This window comes from Lytechinus variegatus, chromosome 15 (genome assembly GCF_018143015.1).
Source record: "Lytechinus variegatus isolate NC3 chromosome 15, Lvar_3.0, whole genome shotgun sequence".
NCBI classification, from domain to species: domain Eukaryota; kingdom Metazoa; phylum Echinodermata; class Echinoidea; order Temnopleuroida; family Toxopneustidae; genus Lytechinus; species Lytechinus variegatus.
Window position 1 is genome coordinate 4,822,281 of NC_054754.1, and position 19,624 is coordinate 4,841,904.

The window sequence follows — 19,624 nt, forward strand, 5'->3', positions numbered from 1 at the left end:
TCCTATTCTATAAGAACCGTAATCATGATCATTCACAACGTGCGCAAATTTAAAATGAGATCAGAGTCGTTATTCACAATGCACTTTTTGGGTCATATGGCGGTTATTCATAATCCCAAGTCAGGGTTGTTAAACATAACATTTAAGAAGTTTCAGTAATGTACATGAGATCACAAGGGTCACTGGTCATAATAGGGAAAGAAAGCGAGTCGCTCAGGACAGAATGCACACTGCTTGTTCTTATGAGAATGAGTATACTCACTTAAATTGTGTTAAAAATGTACGGTATACAGAGGTGCCAACCGTTTCTTTTAGCGCATATTAGTTCCATTTAAGTGTTTGTGTGTGAGGGTGTGTATCTTTTACTATGAATAAGCCGTTTCCTGTTTTAACATTCCCCCATAGACATGTGTGTTGATATGTATTGAAACAGCACTTTAAAAAAATCGCAAAAAAGATGAAATCAGAGAGACTTGCGTTTACTAGCAGTGGATAGAACATGTCCATTTTGAAAATAAATTGGCATTTATGAGAACATCTTGTGACGAAATCCCATTCATCACATGAAACTGTAAAATAGCCATATTTGTTCAGCAGTCACATTTCCTTCTCATTTGGACAAAGGAAGTTCGGTGATTTTCCTTCCTAGAATGAGTGTTAGAGGGCGAACCATATTTTACCACATGTAATTTGTATATACCTTGTGAATGAAAAAAAATGACACCTCACAAATCACCAGTTTAAGGAAAAAATGTGTAACGAGCGCATAATCATTTTATTTGACTGGAAAGAGTATTTTCTCCCAAGAATGTGATACCATATTTATGTGGTATGTGTCAACGTTTAGATGATCAGGATGTATTCTTTGCAGTGATGTAAATTTTGATTTGCGCCAAAGTAAGGAATGCCTGCAATGAATGAACCCCAGGTGCCAATGATGTCATAATCCTACTTGAGTTTGTAAACATATTTGCAAATTCATTTTTCAATGGAATCGATACTTTATTTATACTAATTATGTGAATTACTGAAAAGGTGTTTCAAAATGGATTTTAATGAAACTCTTGTGGTATTACGACATCATTGACATCTGAATTTTTTTTTTACTCACACGGTACATATGTACATATAATATATACATGCATAAGAATGACGATTTGTAGTAGAATCTTTGGCATCCTAGTACCAATCATTATTCTTGTATTCTCCAGAAGCCAAGCAGATTTTTCATATTCATAGATTTCTAATTATCTACTTTCAGGAGTAACAACCGAACCCCCTCCCATTACTACGACAGGTACGTAAGATTAATTATTAAATTCAGACCACATCAATGCAGACAACACTCCGCCTATATAGTTGTTTCGCTGTTCGTTCTGCAGCTCGATGTATTTCACTTCCAATAAAATTCATTTCCAGCAGTTAATGAACGTGTCCCAAGTCCATATGTATATTTGTAATGTTATAATTGTTTACGTTGTACAGTATAGATTGGAGTAATTAAAATGAATCAAAATCAAATCCAGTCGCGGAATGATAGTGTGCACATTATTTTTCTTGGATTCAATTAGGTACATTGTATTCAGACAATATCAGCTACACAGGGTTAGTATTGATATTGAACACATTATTTTCTTTTTCAGCAAGTACACCATACATATGGACTACACCTGTGCCCTTCGAAGGAGGTACGTATGTGTGCTACTCCATGGTTTTATTGTGCAAGAGGGGCTATTCCAGAATATTTGTCATACATTCAAACCTGTAGTAATAAAAAGTGATTCAAACCATTTTTCTTTTTCCTAACCGGGTTTCTTCGAAAATCGGTTGCCCCATGTGTTCACAGAGTTGTGAAGGAAATTCCCTATAACCTGCCTCTTGATACAATTTGATATATTATCTTGCTATTGATTGTCCATCCAGGGGTCGCAGATAGCCAGAGGTGGGGATGCGTCCATCCCCCCCCCGCCGACTTTACAGGTGGGGGGGGGGGGCTGTGCGGCATAGTCGCCAACCCCCAGGATTCGAACTTTTTTTAAAATGGAGTGATATTCTTTTTATCAACTTAGTTTACAGTTATCATTATCATCATAACTATCATTATCATAATCAAAATACGGTGAAATCAATTTCGAAAAGTGATTTTTGTGTGTGTATGCCTCAAGTCATTTGGTATTCTGTTATAAAAAAAATAACGAGGTTATTTGTACAACCATTCATATAGGTGCATAATCATGCTTACATGTTTACACGCACAACAAACCGATGTATTGACGGGGACTTGGAGTCAAAGAACAAAGAAAAGAGGAAAAAGGAAAAGGAAAAATGCATGATTTATTGTTCGGAATAGACATGAAATGAAATAATCCGGAAATTTGTTTTGCCCAATTGATCGTGGGCCCGGCAGCCACTGTACAGCGCCAGATCGACGAGGCTCTATCCCTTTAATCATTGAACGCAAATCAGGGTAGCAGATACTCCTATTTTTTTAACGTCTTTTGGTCTGACGCGGCCGGGGTTCGAACACCCGATCTCCCCGGCGGTTGTGAGACGGACGCTCTACCAACTGAGCTAACACACCGGTATTGCAAAGCAAAAACGATAAAATGGGTTGTTTTCTATAAAGATAATCTGTCATAGACTTTCATTGTTTTCATGTTGGAAACATTATTGTCTTCTTTTAAGATAATTATTTTGCCCCATATACCATGTTCTGCACTCCTCAAAACGTCGCCACACACAAACCTATATATGTCTACATGTTCATTGATACGTAATATACCTACATACTCAGCTACCCACGCACATACACGATTTTGAATGGAATCACCCCCCCCCCCCACACACACACACACATAAACATTATATGAAGACCTTCGACGCCGCTTTAAATTTCAAATCATTTCCAGCAAAAAGTCTATTTGAATTTTAAAAAAAGAGCGAGAAAAAAGCATAATGCTGATTTTTTTTTGTCAGAATCGAATATAAAATCGGAAAGTAATGCCATTTCAAAATTTCGCCTATTTTCAAAAAATAGTTATCTGCAGAACATGGGTTTTATGCAATCCAGAGATCTCATGATTCAGCTCGATCACAAATTATTTTGAAATTTTAGATAAGCTCAATTTTTAAGCTCTCCCGACTGAAAAATCAGTCAAGTTGATACGTGAAAGTTTGAATATTGGGCAAACAATAAGAAAGTCATGAATTTTTACAAGTTGTAAAAATCGGTGATCACAATATCCACGGAAACTTCAAATTGGCTGCATTTGTGGTGTCATAGTGATATAAGGCAGCACTACTCTTCTACTTACTCTAATATTACATGTATTAAAGATGGTTAAAATGTATTTTCCAGAATTTTTTCTTCAAATTATAATTTTTTTTCATGGGGACATAAAACTATATGCTACCTAGGTTATAATTTCATTACTGCCCCAGGGGAATATGCACTTAAGAGAAAAATCACAAGATTGTCCTTGTCCATTGTCGTAATTTACTTCCCCAATTGAAATTTACAGTCTCGGGGATCTCAAGTTTAAAGCAGCCATAACTTTCTCATTGCTTTCCAATTCCTCTCACTTTTTTTCTCATTTCCAACACATTTTAAGTCCAAGGATGGACTCCTCTTTAACATAATATTTACTGTATACAAAGTACGTGATTTCTTGCTTTTTTGTCATTGAGTTATTGAGTCATTGAGTTGAACCTTGGTTCAATCCATTGGTCATCGTTTGTAAATGTCTCTGAAATACTAAGCTGCTCAACCTTATCCTTGTATATGTTCTACATTCTCAGTTCGTCTTGTGAATGGTGGCGGGGCGCACGAAGGTAGAGTAGAAGTGTACCACGATGGACTTTGGGGAACCGTATGTGACGATTTCTGGGACATGGTAGATGCACATGTTGTCTGCAGAAGCCTGGGCTATAGTGATGCCAGCTCAGCCCCTAGACATGCCCATTTTGGATATGGCAATGGCCCTATTTGGATGGATAACGTTCACTGTGCGGGCTATGAGGAACACATTTTCGATTGTCCGCATAATGGTTTCGGAAATCATAACTGTAACCATGGCGAAGATGCCAGTGTTATTTGCATACCTGATCGTAAGTACATCTTATGGCTCCATTGTACTACCGTATTCAATTAATTCATTCTGGCATCCGTAGTATCTTTTTATCAGTCCTCTGCAGGATTATCAACTAGGCCTGCATAACAAAACTGATTTTCTTAACCTGCACAGACATGTCAAAAAAGGTTAACATGAACAACCCCCTCCAAAGAAAAAAAATGACAATCCAGGGTAATACTTCGCAGGTCATGACTTCATTGACCTCCCGTATGATTTGCTATCATTGTCATCACCACCACCACCATCATCATCATCATCATCACCACCACCTCCACCACCACCATCATCATCATCATCACCACCACCACCACCAGTATCATCATCACCATTACCACCGTCATTATACTGTTACGGCACAGAAAATTTACCTACAAACCAGTTACCATATCTTCGATCTTAAAATCTTGGTAATATCATTTTTTCTTCACGAGTAATGACAGACATTTTTTTCTATTTTCAATACAAACAATACATCATGTAATAAATATTACTCAACTGAAGATTTTACTTCTAAATTTAGAGACACAGAACACAAATTCAGTTTGCTTCACGTTAATGCCCGAAGTTTGAACAAAAACTTTAAATCATTGGAATCATTATTCTTTACTCTAAATAATTTAAAATTCTCCATTATTGGTGTCACGGAAACATGGCTTCATAATAATTCACCTTACATATTCAACTTGCAAAACTATAATCTTATAAGGCGAGATCGTGAAGATCAATGAGGAGGTGGTGTAGCATTTTACATCAATGAACATTTGCAGTTTAAAATGAGAAAAGAAATATCATTAAAACAAAGTGAAACTTTATTCTTAGAAATCATGAAGCCGTAAGGCAAAAATATAATTATTGGGTCAGTTTACAGACCCCCTCATGGCAATGCAAATTTATTTTGCGAAGAGCGTGAAATATGCCTTCATACCATAACAAAAGAAGATAAACAAATATATTTAATGGGTGATTTTAACATTAACCTGTTATCCCAAAATAATGAAAACGATTTATTTCCTACACACTATGCATTCATTTGGTTATTATCCCCACATAGATCAACCGACCAGAATTGATAGCCATTCATCAACACTTATCGACAACATATTTTCAAACATACTAAACAGAGATACTTCCAGCGGATTAATAATATCTTATATAGCTGATCATTTACCGGTTTTTTTATTATGTGATAATGATATTTCAAAAGAAAATTCACCTAAATCTACAATGTATAGTAAACAATCGCCAATCAATATTGAATCGTTTAAAAGTGATCTTGCGATTGAGGAATGGTTAGATGTATTTAATGAGTCAAATTCAGATGTTGCTTACACAAATTTTAACCAAAAATTGCAGAAATATTACGATAAAAAATTTCCTTTATCACCTATCAAAAAAAGAAAAGCAAAAATGCCATGGATTACTAAAGCAATTCTACGATCCATACATACCCGAAATAAACTATACAAGACATTTTTAAAGAACCCTTCCATTCAAAACAAAAATAAATATAAAACTTATAGAAATAGACTAACCAATATAATTCGGGCTTCTCGCAAATTGTTTTATTCCCAGAAACTTAACAAAGTTAAATCAAACATGAAAGCCACATGGGAGATAATCAATGATTTGATTGGCAAGAAACCCAAAGTATTACCTAAAGACAATTTCACAGTTCATGCTGCTGCAATAAATTCAGATAAAATAGGACCCTCTTTGGCAAACAACCTTGCCAGACCAAACCAAAGTTTTGCAAAATTTCTCCCCACACCCATCAATTCTTCCCTATTCTTTAACCCCACAAATGTTCAGGAAATAATTGAAATAACAAAAAATCTCAAATCCAGCAAATCACAGGGATATGATAGAATTAGTACTTTCCTTCTTAAGCAGATCATACATTATATTGTCTCTCCATTGTGTCATATTTTTAATCTGTCGATCAGCACCGGTAAATGTCCAGATTCCCTAAAAATTGCCAAGGTAAATCCTGTTTTAAAAAAAGACAATCCACACGAAATAACAAATTATAGGCCTATTTCTATTCTCCCCAGCATATCCAAAATATTAGAGAAGATTATTTACAAAAGACTTTATAAGTTCCTAGATACTTTTCATTTTCTAAATTCAAACCAATATGGATTCAGGAAAGGGCATTCAACTGATCAGGCTATAATACAAATATACGATGAAATTACAAATGCAATGACAAATAAAGAACACATAATAGGAGTATTCATGGACCGAAGCAAAGCATTCGACACTCTTGACCAGCAGATTTTACTTAAAAAACTTGAAAATTATGGAATTCTGGGAATCACACTATCATGGTTTGAGAGTTATTTGTCTGATAGAAAACAATATGTCACTCACAATAATATTTCTTCTAACTTTCAGTCAATAAAATGCGGAGTTCCACAAGGATCGATCCTTGGCCCCTTACTTTTCCTTATATATATTAATGATTTGACTACTGTAACGCCTTTATTATCATTTGTATTATTTGCCGATGACACAAACATTTTTTGTTCAAACACTAGCTTAGAAACTTTAGTAGATACATTTAATCGTGAATTACCTAAACTATCTTTGTGGTTTAAATGTAATAGGCTCTCACTTAATATAAACAAAACAAACTTTATGTATTTTAAGCATACAAGTTCACATATTACTGAGTTTCCATACGACATAAGCATAGATAATATTCCTCTCAAAAGGAAAAAAAGAAACAAAGTTTTTAGGTGTCACAATAGATGAAAATTTAAATTGGAATGAACATATACGTTGTATAACTACTAACATCTCCAGAAACGTAGGTGTACTTTACAAAATGAAAAACATAATTCATCATACTACACTTGTTTTACTATACTATTCATTAATATTGCCATATATATCGTACTGCAATATCGTTTGGGCAACGTGTGCAAAAACTAAAATTAATACAATATACTTATTACAGAAAAAAACAATTCGAATTTATACTAATTCGCAATATTTATCACACACAAATCCATCAGTCCATAAACTAAAGACTATTTTTGACATAAATTCATTTCAAAGCTTACTGCTTATGTTCAAATACGTAAATAACATGCTCCCACCTTCATTACACTATTTTTATACTATGAACACATCCATCCATTCATACCCTACGCGGAACTCTTCTAATTTCCATTTAATCAACCCCAAATTGCTTATTGCGCAGAGATCCATAAGACACCATGGTCCTGATTTGTGGAACTCTCTACCAGAATCTATAAAAAGATCCACGTCTCTTTACTCATTTAAGGCAAACGTTAAATCTATGTTGATATCAGAATATTTGAAGTAAAATTTCTGTGTCGATGTGTCATCATTAAAGCATCATCACCATCATCATCCTCTCCCTCGCCTTCATCTTTACCATTTTACCATCATCTTCATCCTTATCATCTCCATCTTCATTGCTCAAATTACATTACTGCTGTTTTTCATGAAATGTACTGTATATCGATTCTGCTGTATTAATGTATTATATTAATCAATGAGTTTTAACCTGGGGTTGTCATTTTTTCAAGCAATCTGCTTATGATGACAATCCTTCTCCTGCAAATTGTAAATGTTAACTAATTTGGTATGAGATCAGTTTTGTTTGTTATGATAATTTTAGTTCACTGAGTTATGATTCATGCCAAAAAAGTTCTCAATATATTATGTTTGTTATGTTATGGAAAATGTATTATATACGAATGATGTAATTGCAGAAGTAAACAATAAAATCAAAGCAATACAGAGGTTAGCTCAGTACACATGTAATGTAACATACTTAATATCGAGACGGAAACAACCCCCTCCACCCCTCTTCAGCACAAAATGATAGGTTAAACCCGTACTATTGGTGGGGCTAAATGGCAATTTAGCCCCACCTATAGTACGGGGTTAAGCTTAGCCCACTTTCGTTTTACACAGCGTTTTTGCAAAGTGGGCTAACCCCACCTATAGTACGGGATTATTTGGCCCTGCAAAAAAGCAGGGTTATCCCACCAATTGCGGTGCTAAGAGCAATAGTACGGGGTTAAGATCGCATGTGTAAAACGAAAGTGGGCTAAGCTTAACCCCGTACTATAGGTGGGGCTAAATGGCAATTTTGCCCCACCTATAGTACGGGGTTAAGGAAATTGTAGCGTGTGTAAAAAGTGTACGAGTGAAGCACTTGTACTACGAATGATCGACGAAAAACCACTAGTCCGGGGTTAGCGAGTTTCGTGTGTAAAAAGCAAGCATTCCTTATCCGGGGTTAGCAATAACAATTTGGCATGTGTGAAAAGGAAAAAAAATAGTACTGGGTTAAGGATAGTACGGGGTTAGCGATAGTCCGGGGTTAAGAAATCCTGTGCGCAGATATTGTATTGAATGCCTCGGGCATCTTTAGCTGCCACTCCACTGTGTTCTTTCGTGAGGGCCTCTTCATGGGAAGGCAAACAAGAGGAGACCCAGGAGAAAATATATTGATTCTCTACAAACAGATATGGTGTCCATGAAATACAAGAAATAGTTTTTTTTCTAATTGCAGAAGCTGAACTGATCTGCGACAGCGTATCAATGACGCTCATCATGGACAGATCACTTCTAGAGATCGGCGACAACGCCCGCGATGTCCATTTCATTGACGAGTCTTGTGTTGGATACGATCACGACAGTCAGCATGTTGCGATCACCACCATGTACAACAGATGTGGCACAAAACAAGAGGTATGATGATCGAGTCTTCATACAGTCCTGCCAGACCTACTTTTGAACATAATTGTTTCCTTCGAGGGATGGTTATATACCCCCTCTCCACCATGTCCATGAACCTTGGTATTTAACTTGATTCAGGGACGACTTGGCCTCCCTCTTGCATGTCTTGGGACAAAAGCTCTAGAGACAGGTAATCGTGTTGGTGTCGTTGAAGGGAGTGGAGCAAGTAGACGCATTGCCTCACGTGGGTCATTGACACCAGTGGCGTATGGCCCCTTGAGATCTTTTGCAAAATTGCAGTGTGCCATGTCAAACTGATTTTAATCAAAAATTGTATCATAATGTACATGGTCATATTCCGAAGTTAAAGTATGTATCTTTTTTAGTTGATAAAACAGTCATCAGGTTACGTTACAGTTGTCCATTATTTGATATATCCACCAAGTTTAAAATACCCTTGATAAAGGTAAAGTTATTAAAGGGAGTAGTGGGGGTATAAAGCAGGATATCTATTGACATTGTTCCATGTTTCCTTCAAACCTATTGCACCATCTAGGAAGATGAAGAGAATGTAATATTTACCAACACGGTGACGTTTTACAAGCCAAGTCCAGAAAACGGAAACATAATCACCAGAGGACACTATCTTCACATCCCTGTGACTTGTAACCTTAAGAGGACACAAGTCCTTGGCGAGTCATTCCTGCCCAAGACGGAGGAATATGTATTCGACGAGGTGAGTTCAATACATTATCGGTGATTTCTTAATCAAGTTAATAATTTAAGGTTTGATCTGGTCGAGGAATATAGACAATGGGTATATAAATTGTTCAGTGACTTGACTTTCAATCGGAGGATTGGCGGGGTTTTTTTTCCAACGTCTTTTTGTCAAGGAATTGACTTTTTTCATTTTCATGTGTGATAAATTCACTAATTGGTTCCCCCTTTTATTTTAGCTCTCCCGAATTCCTCCCACACTTAGAAAACTGGCATACCCGCATACTTTGTTAGACTCATTAGAACACAAAACCACAAAGAAACGGACCAACGCTGTCAACGGTCACGGAAGTTTTCCAGGTGACCCACCTATATATATTCATGCAATTGTTACGGCTGCAAGTATCAAAAAGTGTTTCTTGGTGTTGTTGGCGTGTGTTTCATTTTAATAGACATATCAATTGATTTTCCCCTGTATATGTTTTGTGTTTTTGCATTAATACGACAAATAAGATGCGCCACATAGAAGTTAGGTCTCTAAAAAGTGTCACTTTCACCAGGGTTACTTCCCCCACATTCTTGGTAAAGGATTCCGTATTAAACCCCAAGAAATTCAACTAAAGCATATCCAAAATCTCTCACTTATATGCATATTCTATCTCCAGGAAGGGTATGGTGAGTTTTCACTCCGCATGGAGCGGTATACGAGCTCCAACTTCCAAACACTTGCCAACGACTCCGGACTAGTGACGCTCCGCACGCCCTTATACTTTGGTATCCACCTGGCTTCGGTAACAAACCTCACCCTTCTCATCGAGTCATGTTGGGCAACAGGATCATCTGACCCAATGGATGATCATCGCTATGACATTATTGAAAACGGGTACTTCGCATTCCTGGTTTTTTATTAAGAAGGACATGTCTGCCCAAACAAAATTTTATTTGAATAAAACGAAAAATTCATTAAAATCGGATTTAAAATAGGAATTTTAACAGTTACATTCTCGTCCTGATCGGTGCAGAAATACAAGGATTATAAAATATTCTCATTGTCATGTAGAACAAAGTTCATTCCTCCCTGCACATGTAAATTTACCACTATTCCATATTTAATTGTTCAGTAATGTTGGTCCTTATTGTCAATTCTGTTTTTTTAATGAAATATTGCAATAAAAATCGACATAGTGAGGAACATCATCTACTCTCTCATTTGCATAACTGAGATCTGCATATAACTGTTTTGTGAAAAATTACATCTGATTTTGATCAGCGTTATGCTTGACTTGTTTTTTTCCTATTGATTCAAAACTAGTTTCTGGGGTGGACCTGTTCAGTATTTAACCTGCTTACTGCTATGGCCGTAAGAATTTGGTGGAAATTAGTTTGGTTTGTGATAATGTAGAGGTTTGACTCAAATTACCTTCAATTTGGGGGAATCCCTTCCTTTTTTCCGTGTAAAACTTTTTTCAACAAACCAGCATCACCCATTTAAAAATTGTCCCAGGCCCCTCCTGATAAAACTTGAAGAAAGAAAATCATAGTGAAGTTTGGCTCAGCTCAGCCAAATACTGTTATCATTTTTTATCATTCTTTGTCTTATTTTGCCGGAAAATTGGATTGCAATAATTTAAGTACATTCGTTGTTTCTACCTTTTTTTTACTCCAGTGATTTACTTAATATTCCCATTATTTGTCAGGGACCCGTGTAATACAGGAATGTGTACCAGGAAAAGAAAAACAGCATGTCTCTGGCTCTCTGCTATACCCTTTGGAAAAAGGAAATGGTTAAAATTACCAAAATTCTAGAGGCTTTGTAAATAAATACTATTGAACATTTTGGGTCAAATGGACATTCACCAACACACTATTTTCACCAATCCTCTATACTGAGTGTAGACGTAAGGAATTGCAGTTTGATGTATGTATTGCCAGGATTACTGTCAGTATATTTGCCATGGACTTCGTTACATTTTGCTCTGATGGGTAAATGATGTGTATACAACATAAGTTTATTGTTCAAATCACCAATCTTAACATTCTGATTAAACTAAGACGCTTGTTCACTTATTTATTTTCGTTTGTCTTTTAGGTGTGCCGTTGACAGCACAACGTACATATATGCAGGGTTCCCTGCAACGTTCAAGGCATTCACTATCGCTGCTTTCGCTTTCATTGGTGATTACGATAGGGTGAGCATACGCTATTACGCCGGTTCCATGACATTTGCTCCGGCGACAATTGCTCCGCTGAAAATTCCACACAGTAATGGAATGACCAACTTCAACCCTGGGTCTAATACTATACCCTATCCTATACCTAACACACAACCCTCTTTCAATCCTAAGCCTATATCTTAGACGAAATAAAACCCCGAGCAATTGTCGCCGGAGCAAATGTCGTGTCACTATTACGCCACATTACTAACTTCTGGGGGCCCATTGAAGAAAGAGTTGCAATCAACCGCAACCTTAAAAATCGTGCGCAATTCAGTTTTTCAACCAATCAACAGCGCGCGTTTGGGACTTGCGATTGATTTTTTACTTGCGTTTAAACACAACTTTTTCTGCAACGGGCCCCTGACGTGTTTACCTGCTAAAATATTACTAATATGCACATGCATGTTATTAAGTATTGCTTTTAATAACAAATGCGTGTAACAAGTTCAGTATCTGCCCATCAAAATAATGATTTATTTAGTCTATAAAATACTGATATTGTAAGATTTTTATAAGTTTTATGACTTTTTTGCAAAAACAAATAATTCCTTACATGGGAAACTTAAAATAAAATAAAATTACAAAAGGCGAATTCGTGAGATTATGAGCAAATTGATTTCGTTTTTGATTGAATAGTCTACATTAGTAGTTGAATTTTTAATATGACGATTTGGCCCTAATGATCGACCCTTACACTGAATAACTTGATGTAGATGTAATGATTCCATGATAGTTGTTGATTCACTCTTTATGTATATATTCTGGGTTCGATGCGGGCGATGGCTACCACTAGATGTCCATTGACTCGACGTGCTCTTGCTGACTGTACTCTTACTGACTGACTGGAACAAACAACTGACTTGGAAAACTAACTGGAAAACTCTCGGAGATCGGGGTATTTATATGCTTATGTCGTCATGGTCGTGGTCGCACGCATGGTCCGTCGCGGCACTATAGAGGTCACGACCCAACGTACCATGCGTGCGCCCACGATCTCCGTATTCCTCCCAACCATAAAAAACCAAGGAGAGATTAAAAGATTAGAAAATGGGAATTAAGCATCACCTTTGTCTTGGCTTGTTACAAATTAATGATGCCAATAAAGACCCCCGATTAAAAAAAAACACACCAAATTTAGTTTTTAAAAAGGTATTAAAAAAAAGTATAAAAACGGTGTCATCCACAAAGACCTCTTATTCAATTGGGCATGTACATAATGCGTCTATCTGAATAAATTCTTGACTGACGGAAACATAATTAGGTATCTGTCAGTATATTAGTAAAGTATGTATATGCCCCAGTACAAGTAGATGTTCCATAATCTCACTGGAGGGCATCATAATCGAGTGGATAATAGTTGCAGATGGACAGTATATGAAAGCCTACGATGTTACCTGGGATTACCCAATGAGGTTCAACAACGGTTACATAAATGAAAATTATATTTTCCAAAAGCCACTGTTTGGGAACTATGCTAATGCTGCTAGATACAATATTTTTCCAAAAGCCACTACCTATTTTAATTCTGTCAGATTAACATAGTTCCATGAAAACCTCTCCAATACGATTCCAACTTATCGCAATTCATGTTTTGCCCGGATGTTTTGAGAATACCAGAAGGGCAATATGACTTGAACAGTGAACCTCGTAGGGTAAACCTGCACTAAAATGAATGTAAAAACGGAGAAAGGACTTTTATTATATACATGCAAATTCAGCAAATCGAACCCTGTTCTCCTCTTGTCAAGCAGGTTCGTATTAAAAAGATCGAAACTACAGAGGATGCACTTGAACAGACGACCCATAACCTCTTGGAATCAAACGTGCTGTCAGACTGGATTTCACAACATGGTTTATAAATATTATTATATATAAATTGTTGGCAAACTCTTTGTTTCAGTATTCTTTATTGTAAAGAGTTGGGACAATCTGTCATTGCTGCAAATGCACATCGTTCATAATATAATTTAAACACTTTTTTTGTGACTGTTGAAGATGAAAGTATGACTGTTTGATAAAAGGATGAATCTGCATATTGTATATAAAGTCCAATCCCAAGTAAACAGATTATATTGCTGACAATATTGTTGCCACAACAAACGGCAAGTCCTTATTTACAAAATCAGCATATTACTGCATATTTCTGTATAAAGTGAGTTAGGAATCTCTCTGCAACATTTCAAATGTTTCCTATGAATTACATTAATTACAAAGAGGCATCTGTGTATATAAGAATCTTGAAATGTTTACTATGAATTACATAAATTATAGAGTCATGAATCTGTAACATAAATTGATAATCTTAATAACCTTCCTCGTACACTGTATTCTGGTGTTTGTGGCATGAGGGAAGTTTTATGAAATATGTATGTACCAGAATTTGACAGACTTCAAATATATAAATAATGTAATTCATATAACTTTGAGCACAAATACAAAAATAAGTGGCAGCATAATACAATAATTATACAATATTGCAATGAACTCCCTGTCTACTTTACTTCACCCTCTCCCTCTCACCTCCTTTTTTTTAAGGTGGAGGCCAAGGAGGAAGCAGCCAAGGGGTGCACATAAATGACGGAGTATCTCCATAGGAGATTAGATGGACATGCAGAGGAGTCCCTTCCTCGTGATATGGGGGTTTGCCCAGTGCATCCCTAGCCGTCTGATGGCCCAACTGTTTCAACTCATCACAATCAACCGATAGAAATGATAGATCAAAGCTTCTACCTGAACAGGAAGAATTATTATTTTGGACAGATCTTATCTGGTGTGAACTTGAAACAGGGGGAGAGAGTTGATGTTGGTCCTTACATATTGGGATCGGGGTAGGACCCATTCCTCCGATCCCAGATCGTTTCCCTGATATTCTTCAGTTTCGATGGATACTAATCTATTAGCATATAGGTCACCGAGTTCATTAGAATCAAGTCTCTCACATCCATTACATGAAATACTCTCCTCTGAGGATTTTGTCAAGACTGGGGAGGAGTTAGGTTGGCTGAGAGAGGTCTGATTCTTTATAGACTCAGGAGTAGTTCTAAGGGGACCCCTTGATTCTTGTGAAGTTCGTGTTAGTTGCTCAAGTTTTGAAATCTGAGTGGCGAGGTCTTCGACAGAGGACTCCAGTGCATTTAATAAGGATTTGTAGGCGATTAAGCACGAAGTCCATCTTGTCTTCCAAAACATGAATTCGTTGTTCAATTGACCTATTTTTAAGAGATTGAGTAGTAACTGCTACTTCAGATTCCTCAGTAACTTTGGTAGGAGCCTTAAAGGGAGGGGGAAAGTTAAACCCACTCGGTCCCTTATATTCTACTGAATCTGGGGTAACCCTGATATGCTTCAGTGAGAAAGTATTAGTGGCAGAGGGCATATTATTTTCTATGGTTTCACAATTTTCATATGTTGGAGAGGATGCCACTAATCTGCAACTATCACTCTGGTATCCATCATTATTATCTTGAAGATGGACAGATGAAGATGAACGAGTATCCCTCGAACGCTCATGGAATGATTGCGGGGTTAGCCGTTTATAATCTTCAATTGTCCATTCTTCAGAAGATGAAGAAACACTTGAGTACCCATCGCTGTCTGAATGATGAGAAAATGAAGGGGACCAAGACTCACGCCTTCGATGATCGTGAGAGGATCGAGGGGGTGAACTATGGTTTCCTTCACCTTTCGATCTTACCCGGGAATAAGGTGTGCTTACTCGAGAATGGACGGGTGAAGGAGAGGGAGTATTCCGCCGATGAGGATCACGAAATGATCTTCGAGGGGAAGACTGCCTGTGGTCTTTACCCTTCCATTCTGAGTAACGAACGGATGAAGGAGAGCGAGCATCCCACCTACTTGAATCATAAAAGGATTCTCGAGGAGGATACCGACTAAAACCGTCATCCTTCCGTTCTTCATATGGTGATCGAGAGCGACGAATAGGTGAAGGGGAGCGAGTATCCCATCCTCGCATCCTTGAATCATGAAATGATTCTCTCGGGGGATCCCGCCTATAACCTTCACCCCTCCGTCTTTCTTCATAAGGTGATGGAGATCGATTTCGGTATCTATGTGAATGGGATTCGCGATCATCGCCCCTACGTCGGATTGGAGATTCGTTACGATCGTAATAATCATAATCATCTATATAGTAGTGTGGGGATTCATAACGTCTCCCACGACGTGGAGGAGATGGATCGTGTCTTCGGTAATCATAATCATGGTAATCACCTCGGCCTCGCAGTGGAGAATTGTATTGATTATCATAATAGTAATGAATGTCCTGATATTTTTGTGGGGACTCTCGACGTGACCTACCACTGCGACGGAGGGGAGACCTATGATGATGATCGCTTCTTGATGAGTCATAGCGATGACGACCGCATTCGCCTCGCAATGGAGTCTCGCTAGAATAGCAATTATTTCCCCTATAATCGAGTCGTGGGGAAATAGAGCGATCTCTCCGATTGCGGCGCGAATGGGATCTGTCAATATAATCCCTATTTCGGTTATGATTATTTTCTTCCCCTTGCCTGTCGTCACGACTTACTGCATTGCCACGAGCATTGCGGTAATGCCGTGAACGTTGAGGGGAATGATCACGATCTTCCATCAACCTAGGATTCCTTCTTTCAGAGGAATCCAAACGATTATTGTATCTACGAGAGACTTTACGTTCACTCCGCCAGCGATGGTACCTGTCAATTGTATGGGAAGATTCATCGCTGGAGGAACTTGAACTATAATATTCATAGTCCCGTGTCCCAGACATATTTCAATTATCATTCAAAATGATTACACGAATAATAGGAGGGACATATAAAAGATAATTTAAGTCTCTCGGAGATAAGGTGTACAGATTACAATTACACCTACAATACTACTGATATACCTACACTACGATATATTATACAGTGTACTCTACAAACTATAGGATAAGTTACCAGGAGTTCAAATGGACAACCTGCGAATTGGAAAAATACAAGGCGCAAATTGTTTACGAATTGTATTGAATAGATACAATTCGCAAAAGGAAATTCACAAGTCACAAATTGTAATATATACAAATTTACAAATATTATGTCCAACTTGTGAATTTGAGTACACAATAACATTAATACTTGAAATGCTTATAGTTTATGCAACGCGCGTCGCGTAAATAAGCTTACAAACCTGAAACTCAGATAAGTAAATTTTGGGCGATCAAATTTGGACAAACGCACGCAATTTGGGCGCTATATAGATGTACTCATGCATACAATAAGAATCTGAAAATATTTACAAAGACAATATTTTAAATGTAATAATTAGCAATCGGGATGCTGAATAATTATAGGATCCCGTTTGTACAAGTGCACAACCCAAAATATCAATTTGTAAACAAAGTTACAATTGATAATTTATTCATGCACAGATAATAAGCGATAAGTGAAGGCAGGCGCGCCGGAACACTTTCAGTTTTGGGGAGGCAAAATCCCGAAGGGGGCACAATATTTTTGACAGCGTGAGATAGTGATACTGAAGCGATCGAGCAGGAGAGGCTGTGGGACCCCCCCCCCCCCCGGTAAGGACTTTGTGTAAAAATTGAGTATAAAAGTTGCATTTCTAAGAGCATCCAAAAATAAATTTATTTAGAATTAAACAGTCTTGGAGTTTTTTGCTCCTTCTGTTTCCTAATTCTGACCCAGAATGGTGTTTCTTTATGATCAGGGTCCCAGTTCCAGTAAATAACGAGCCTTATTGCAAACGAAATTGTTTCAAACCAATGCAATATAGGCCTTTTAAAGACCTGTGACAAACATGACCGTACGCAGCCGGGGGCCGTCAATCGAGAGGGAAAAATTCACAAAAATTCACCAAAAATGTGAACGAAATCCTTCAATTTTATTCTAGAAAATGCAAAAGCTCCCCCATCACAAACCCCCTCGCTCTTAAGTTTCTTCGAAAATTTAGGTCTTGCAGCCCCACCCACTCCCGGATTGTTTTTTTTTATTTTTGCAAACGTCCATGAATAACAAAAGCTGGGATGAACCAGAGAACATAGCTGCCATCTCGATTTTATTAGTAACAGATAATGGGAAGAAGTTTTGGAATCTAAAATACATATAAGTGCTATATCATATGAGCTGAAATAGTATCAGACAAAACGCCTTCCAATCATGCCAATGAAAAGGAATAGAGGAAAATACGGGGCTGTGAAAATATCTTAAGATATTTTTTTTATAGTAGAGCAGTACTGTAACGCTTATTTTTTTTCTTTTATATTCTTTATTTACATTTTTATTTTTCTTGCTTACAAGCATTCATGCTTTCTTAGCAATCAGGTAAAAAATCACCACCAATCAATCAATCACCAATCACATAGATTCCATATGTGGCTCGAGTAATTAGTGTTCACGCGTGTTAGTGATATCGGGTCCGGTCTGAGCGTTTCTGGGCGACCGCGCGTTTGTTAGACGACACAGCCAGCATCATAGAGCTATAAACCTTATAATTGGTGGACTTCTATCAATTGGCCATTCGCTTTTAGTCTGAAATGTATTCAATAAAGGTTAAACGTTTTTCACACTGTAATAAGATGGAAAAGGGGCTTATCAAAGGTATGTTTCACAGAGGAACTGTTCGTCAAAAGATGCAAGGCTTACTATGATAATGTATTTGCCCCGTCAGGGGCAAAAAAAAATTATTTTTGACAATGGAAATGACAAATTTCAGGCAGAAAAGTGCCTTCGTTTACTTTTGTCCTTCAATAATTTATTTTTTTTCTACTTTCAGGGGGGCACATTGGGGGGGGAAATCTCGTTTTGCCCCCAAAAATTTTATTTGGGGGGGCAAGAGCCCCCCCCCCTGCCCCCCCCCCCCCCGCTTCCGGCGCCCTTGAGTGAAGGCATGAACGTACAATAACCACTTATTGAAAGCCCGTACACCCTCTTACATTAAAGGTACGAATTTTGATATATATATTTACAAGTTGCACAGATATAAACAATGAGCTCTTGCTTGTCAAAGACAGCAATAATAAACTGAACTAAACAGATTCAAGGAGCACACTTGGCTTTGTGTCAGGCGTCTTTTCGCCAAATAAGTCGTAAATATTAAACACTTAGTCTACTTGACTGTATAACAGTATAACAAATGAATACTTTTATTGAACAAATAAACACTTTTATTGCTGCCGAGATACCTAAGCAGTGCAGCAATAACACTTGTCAATTTGTCGCATATCACTTTCAGAATTAAATTACAAAAAGGATCCTGAAATTTAAAATACAAAACAAATATTCACCGACAGAAATCCTGATAATTTCTATACTTGATTAACTTCAATAAAAATACCTAATTTCAAATATCAATTGGAGTTGGGGAGTGAGAGCTATGGAGCCAATTGTGATCCCAATAAGAAGGTGAATAATTAATTCTTAACACTTGTTAGACTTCGTGAAATTATATAAGGCGATCATCCATAAAACAGTGGAAAATACATGTAGGTCTTACGATATTAAAAGTGTCACCGCATGAATTGACTATAATTGAAATTGAACTAGGTCCAAACTGAAAATAATTAAGAAATACGCTATTATGCCCTAATAGTCTAGGAGCCAGGGGGCTTTATTCAGAATTTTTGGTGGGGAAGGTTTGACAAGCTTATCCGGGGTAAAATTGTGCGCTGGTTCCAAAAATGCCACTCTTATTGACCGTACTCACGCCATTTTGGTCATTTTGGCCAAATTTTGGCCAAAAATGACCATTTTGACCACTCTTTGGAAAATGGTCCCTTAACAGACTGCTTTTGTAGCCTCATGCAATTAAAAGGGTCTATCTTAAGTAAAAATGCACGCA

At 37.3% G+C, this 19,624-nt stretch overlaps 1 protein-coding gene across 1 annotated transcript in view; it reads left to right on the forward strand.

Moving 5' to 3' along the window:
- Window positions 1-278: 278 nt before the first annotated feature.
- Window positions 279-19,624, forward strand: part of LOC121428981 (ZP domain-containing protein-like) — a 29,388-nt gene continuing 10,042 nt past the window's right edge. Inside the window, exons 1-7 of the mRNA XM_041625877.1 lie at window positions 279-285; window positions 1,262-1,297; window positions 3,799-4,107; window positions 8,686-8,864; window positions 9,409-9,588; window positions 10,235-10,452; window positions 11,659-11,758. Of these exons, the coding sequence (XP_041481811.1) occupies window positions 279-285; window positions 1,262-1,297; window positions 3,799-4,107; window positions 8,686-8,864; window positions 9,409-9,588; window positions 10,235-10,452; window positions 11,659-11,758 (1,029 nt within the window). The remainder of the gene's footprint in view (window positions 286-1,261; window positions 1,298-3,798; window positions 4,108-8,685; window positions 8,865-9,408; window positions 9,589-10,234; window positions 10,453-11,658; window positions 11,759-19,624) is intronic.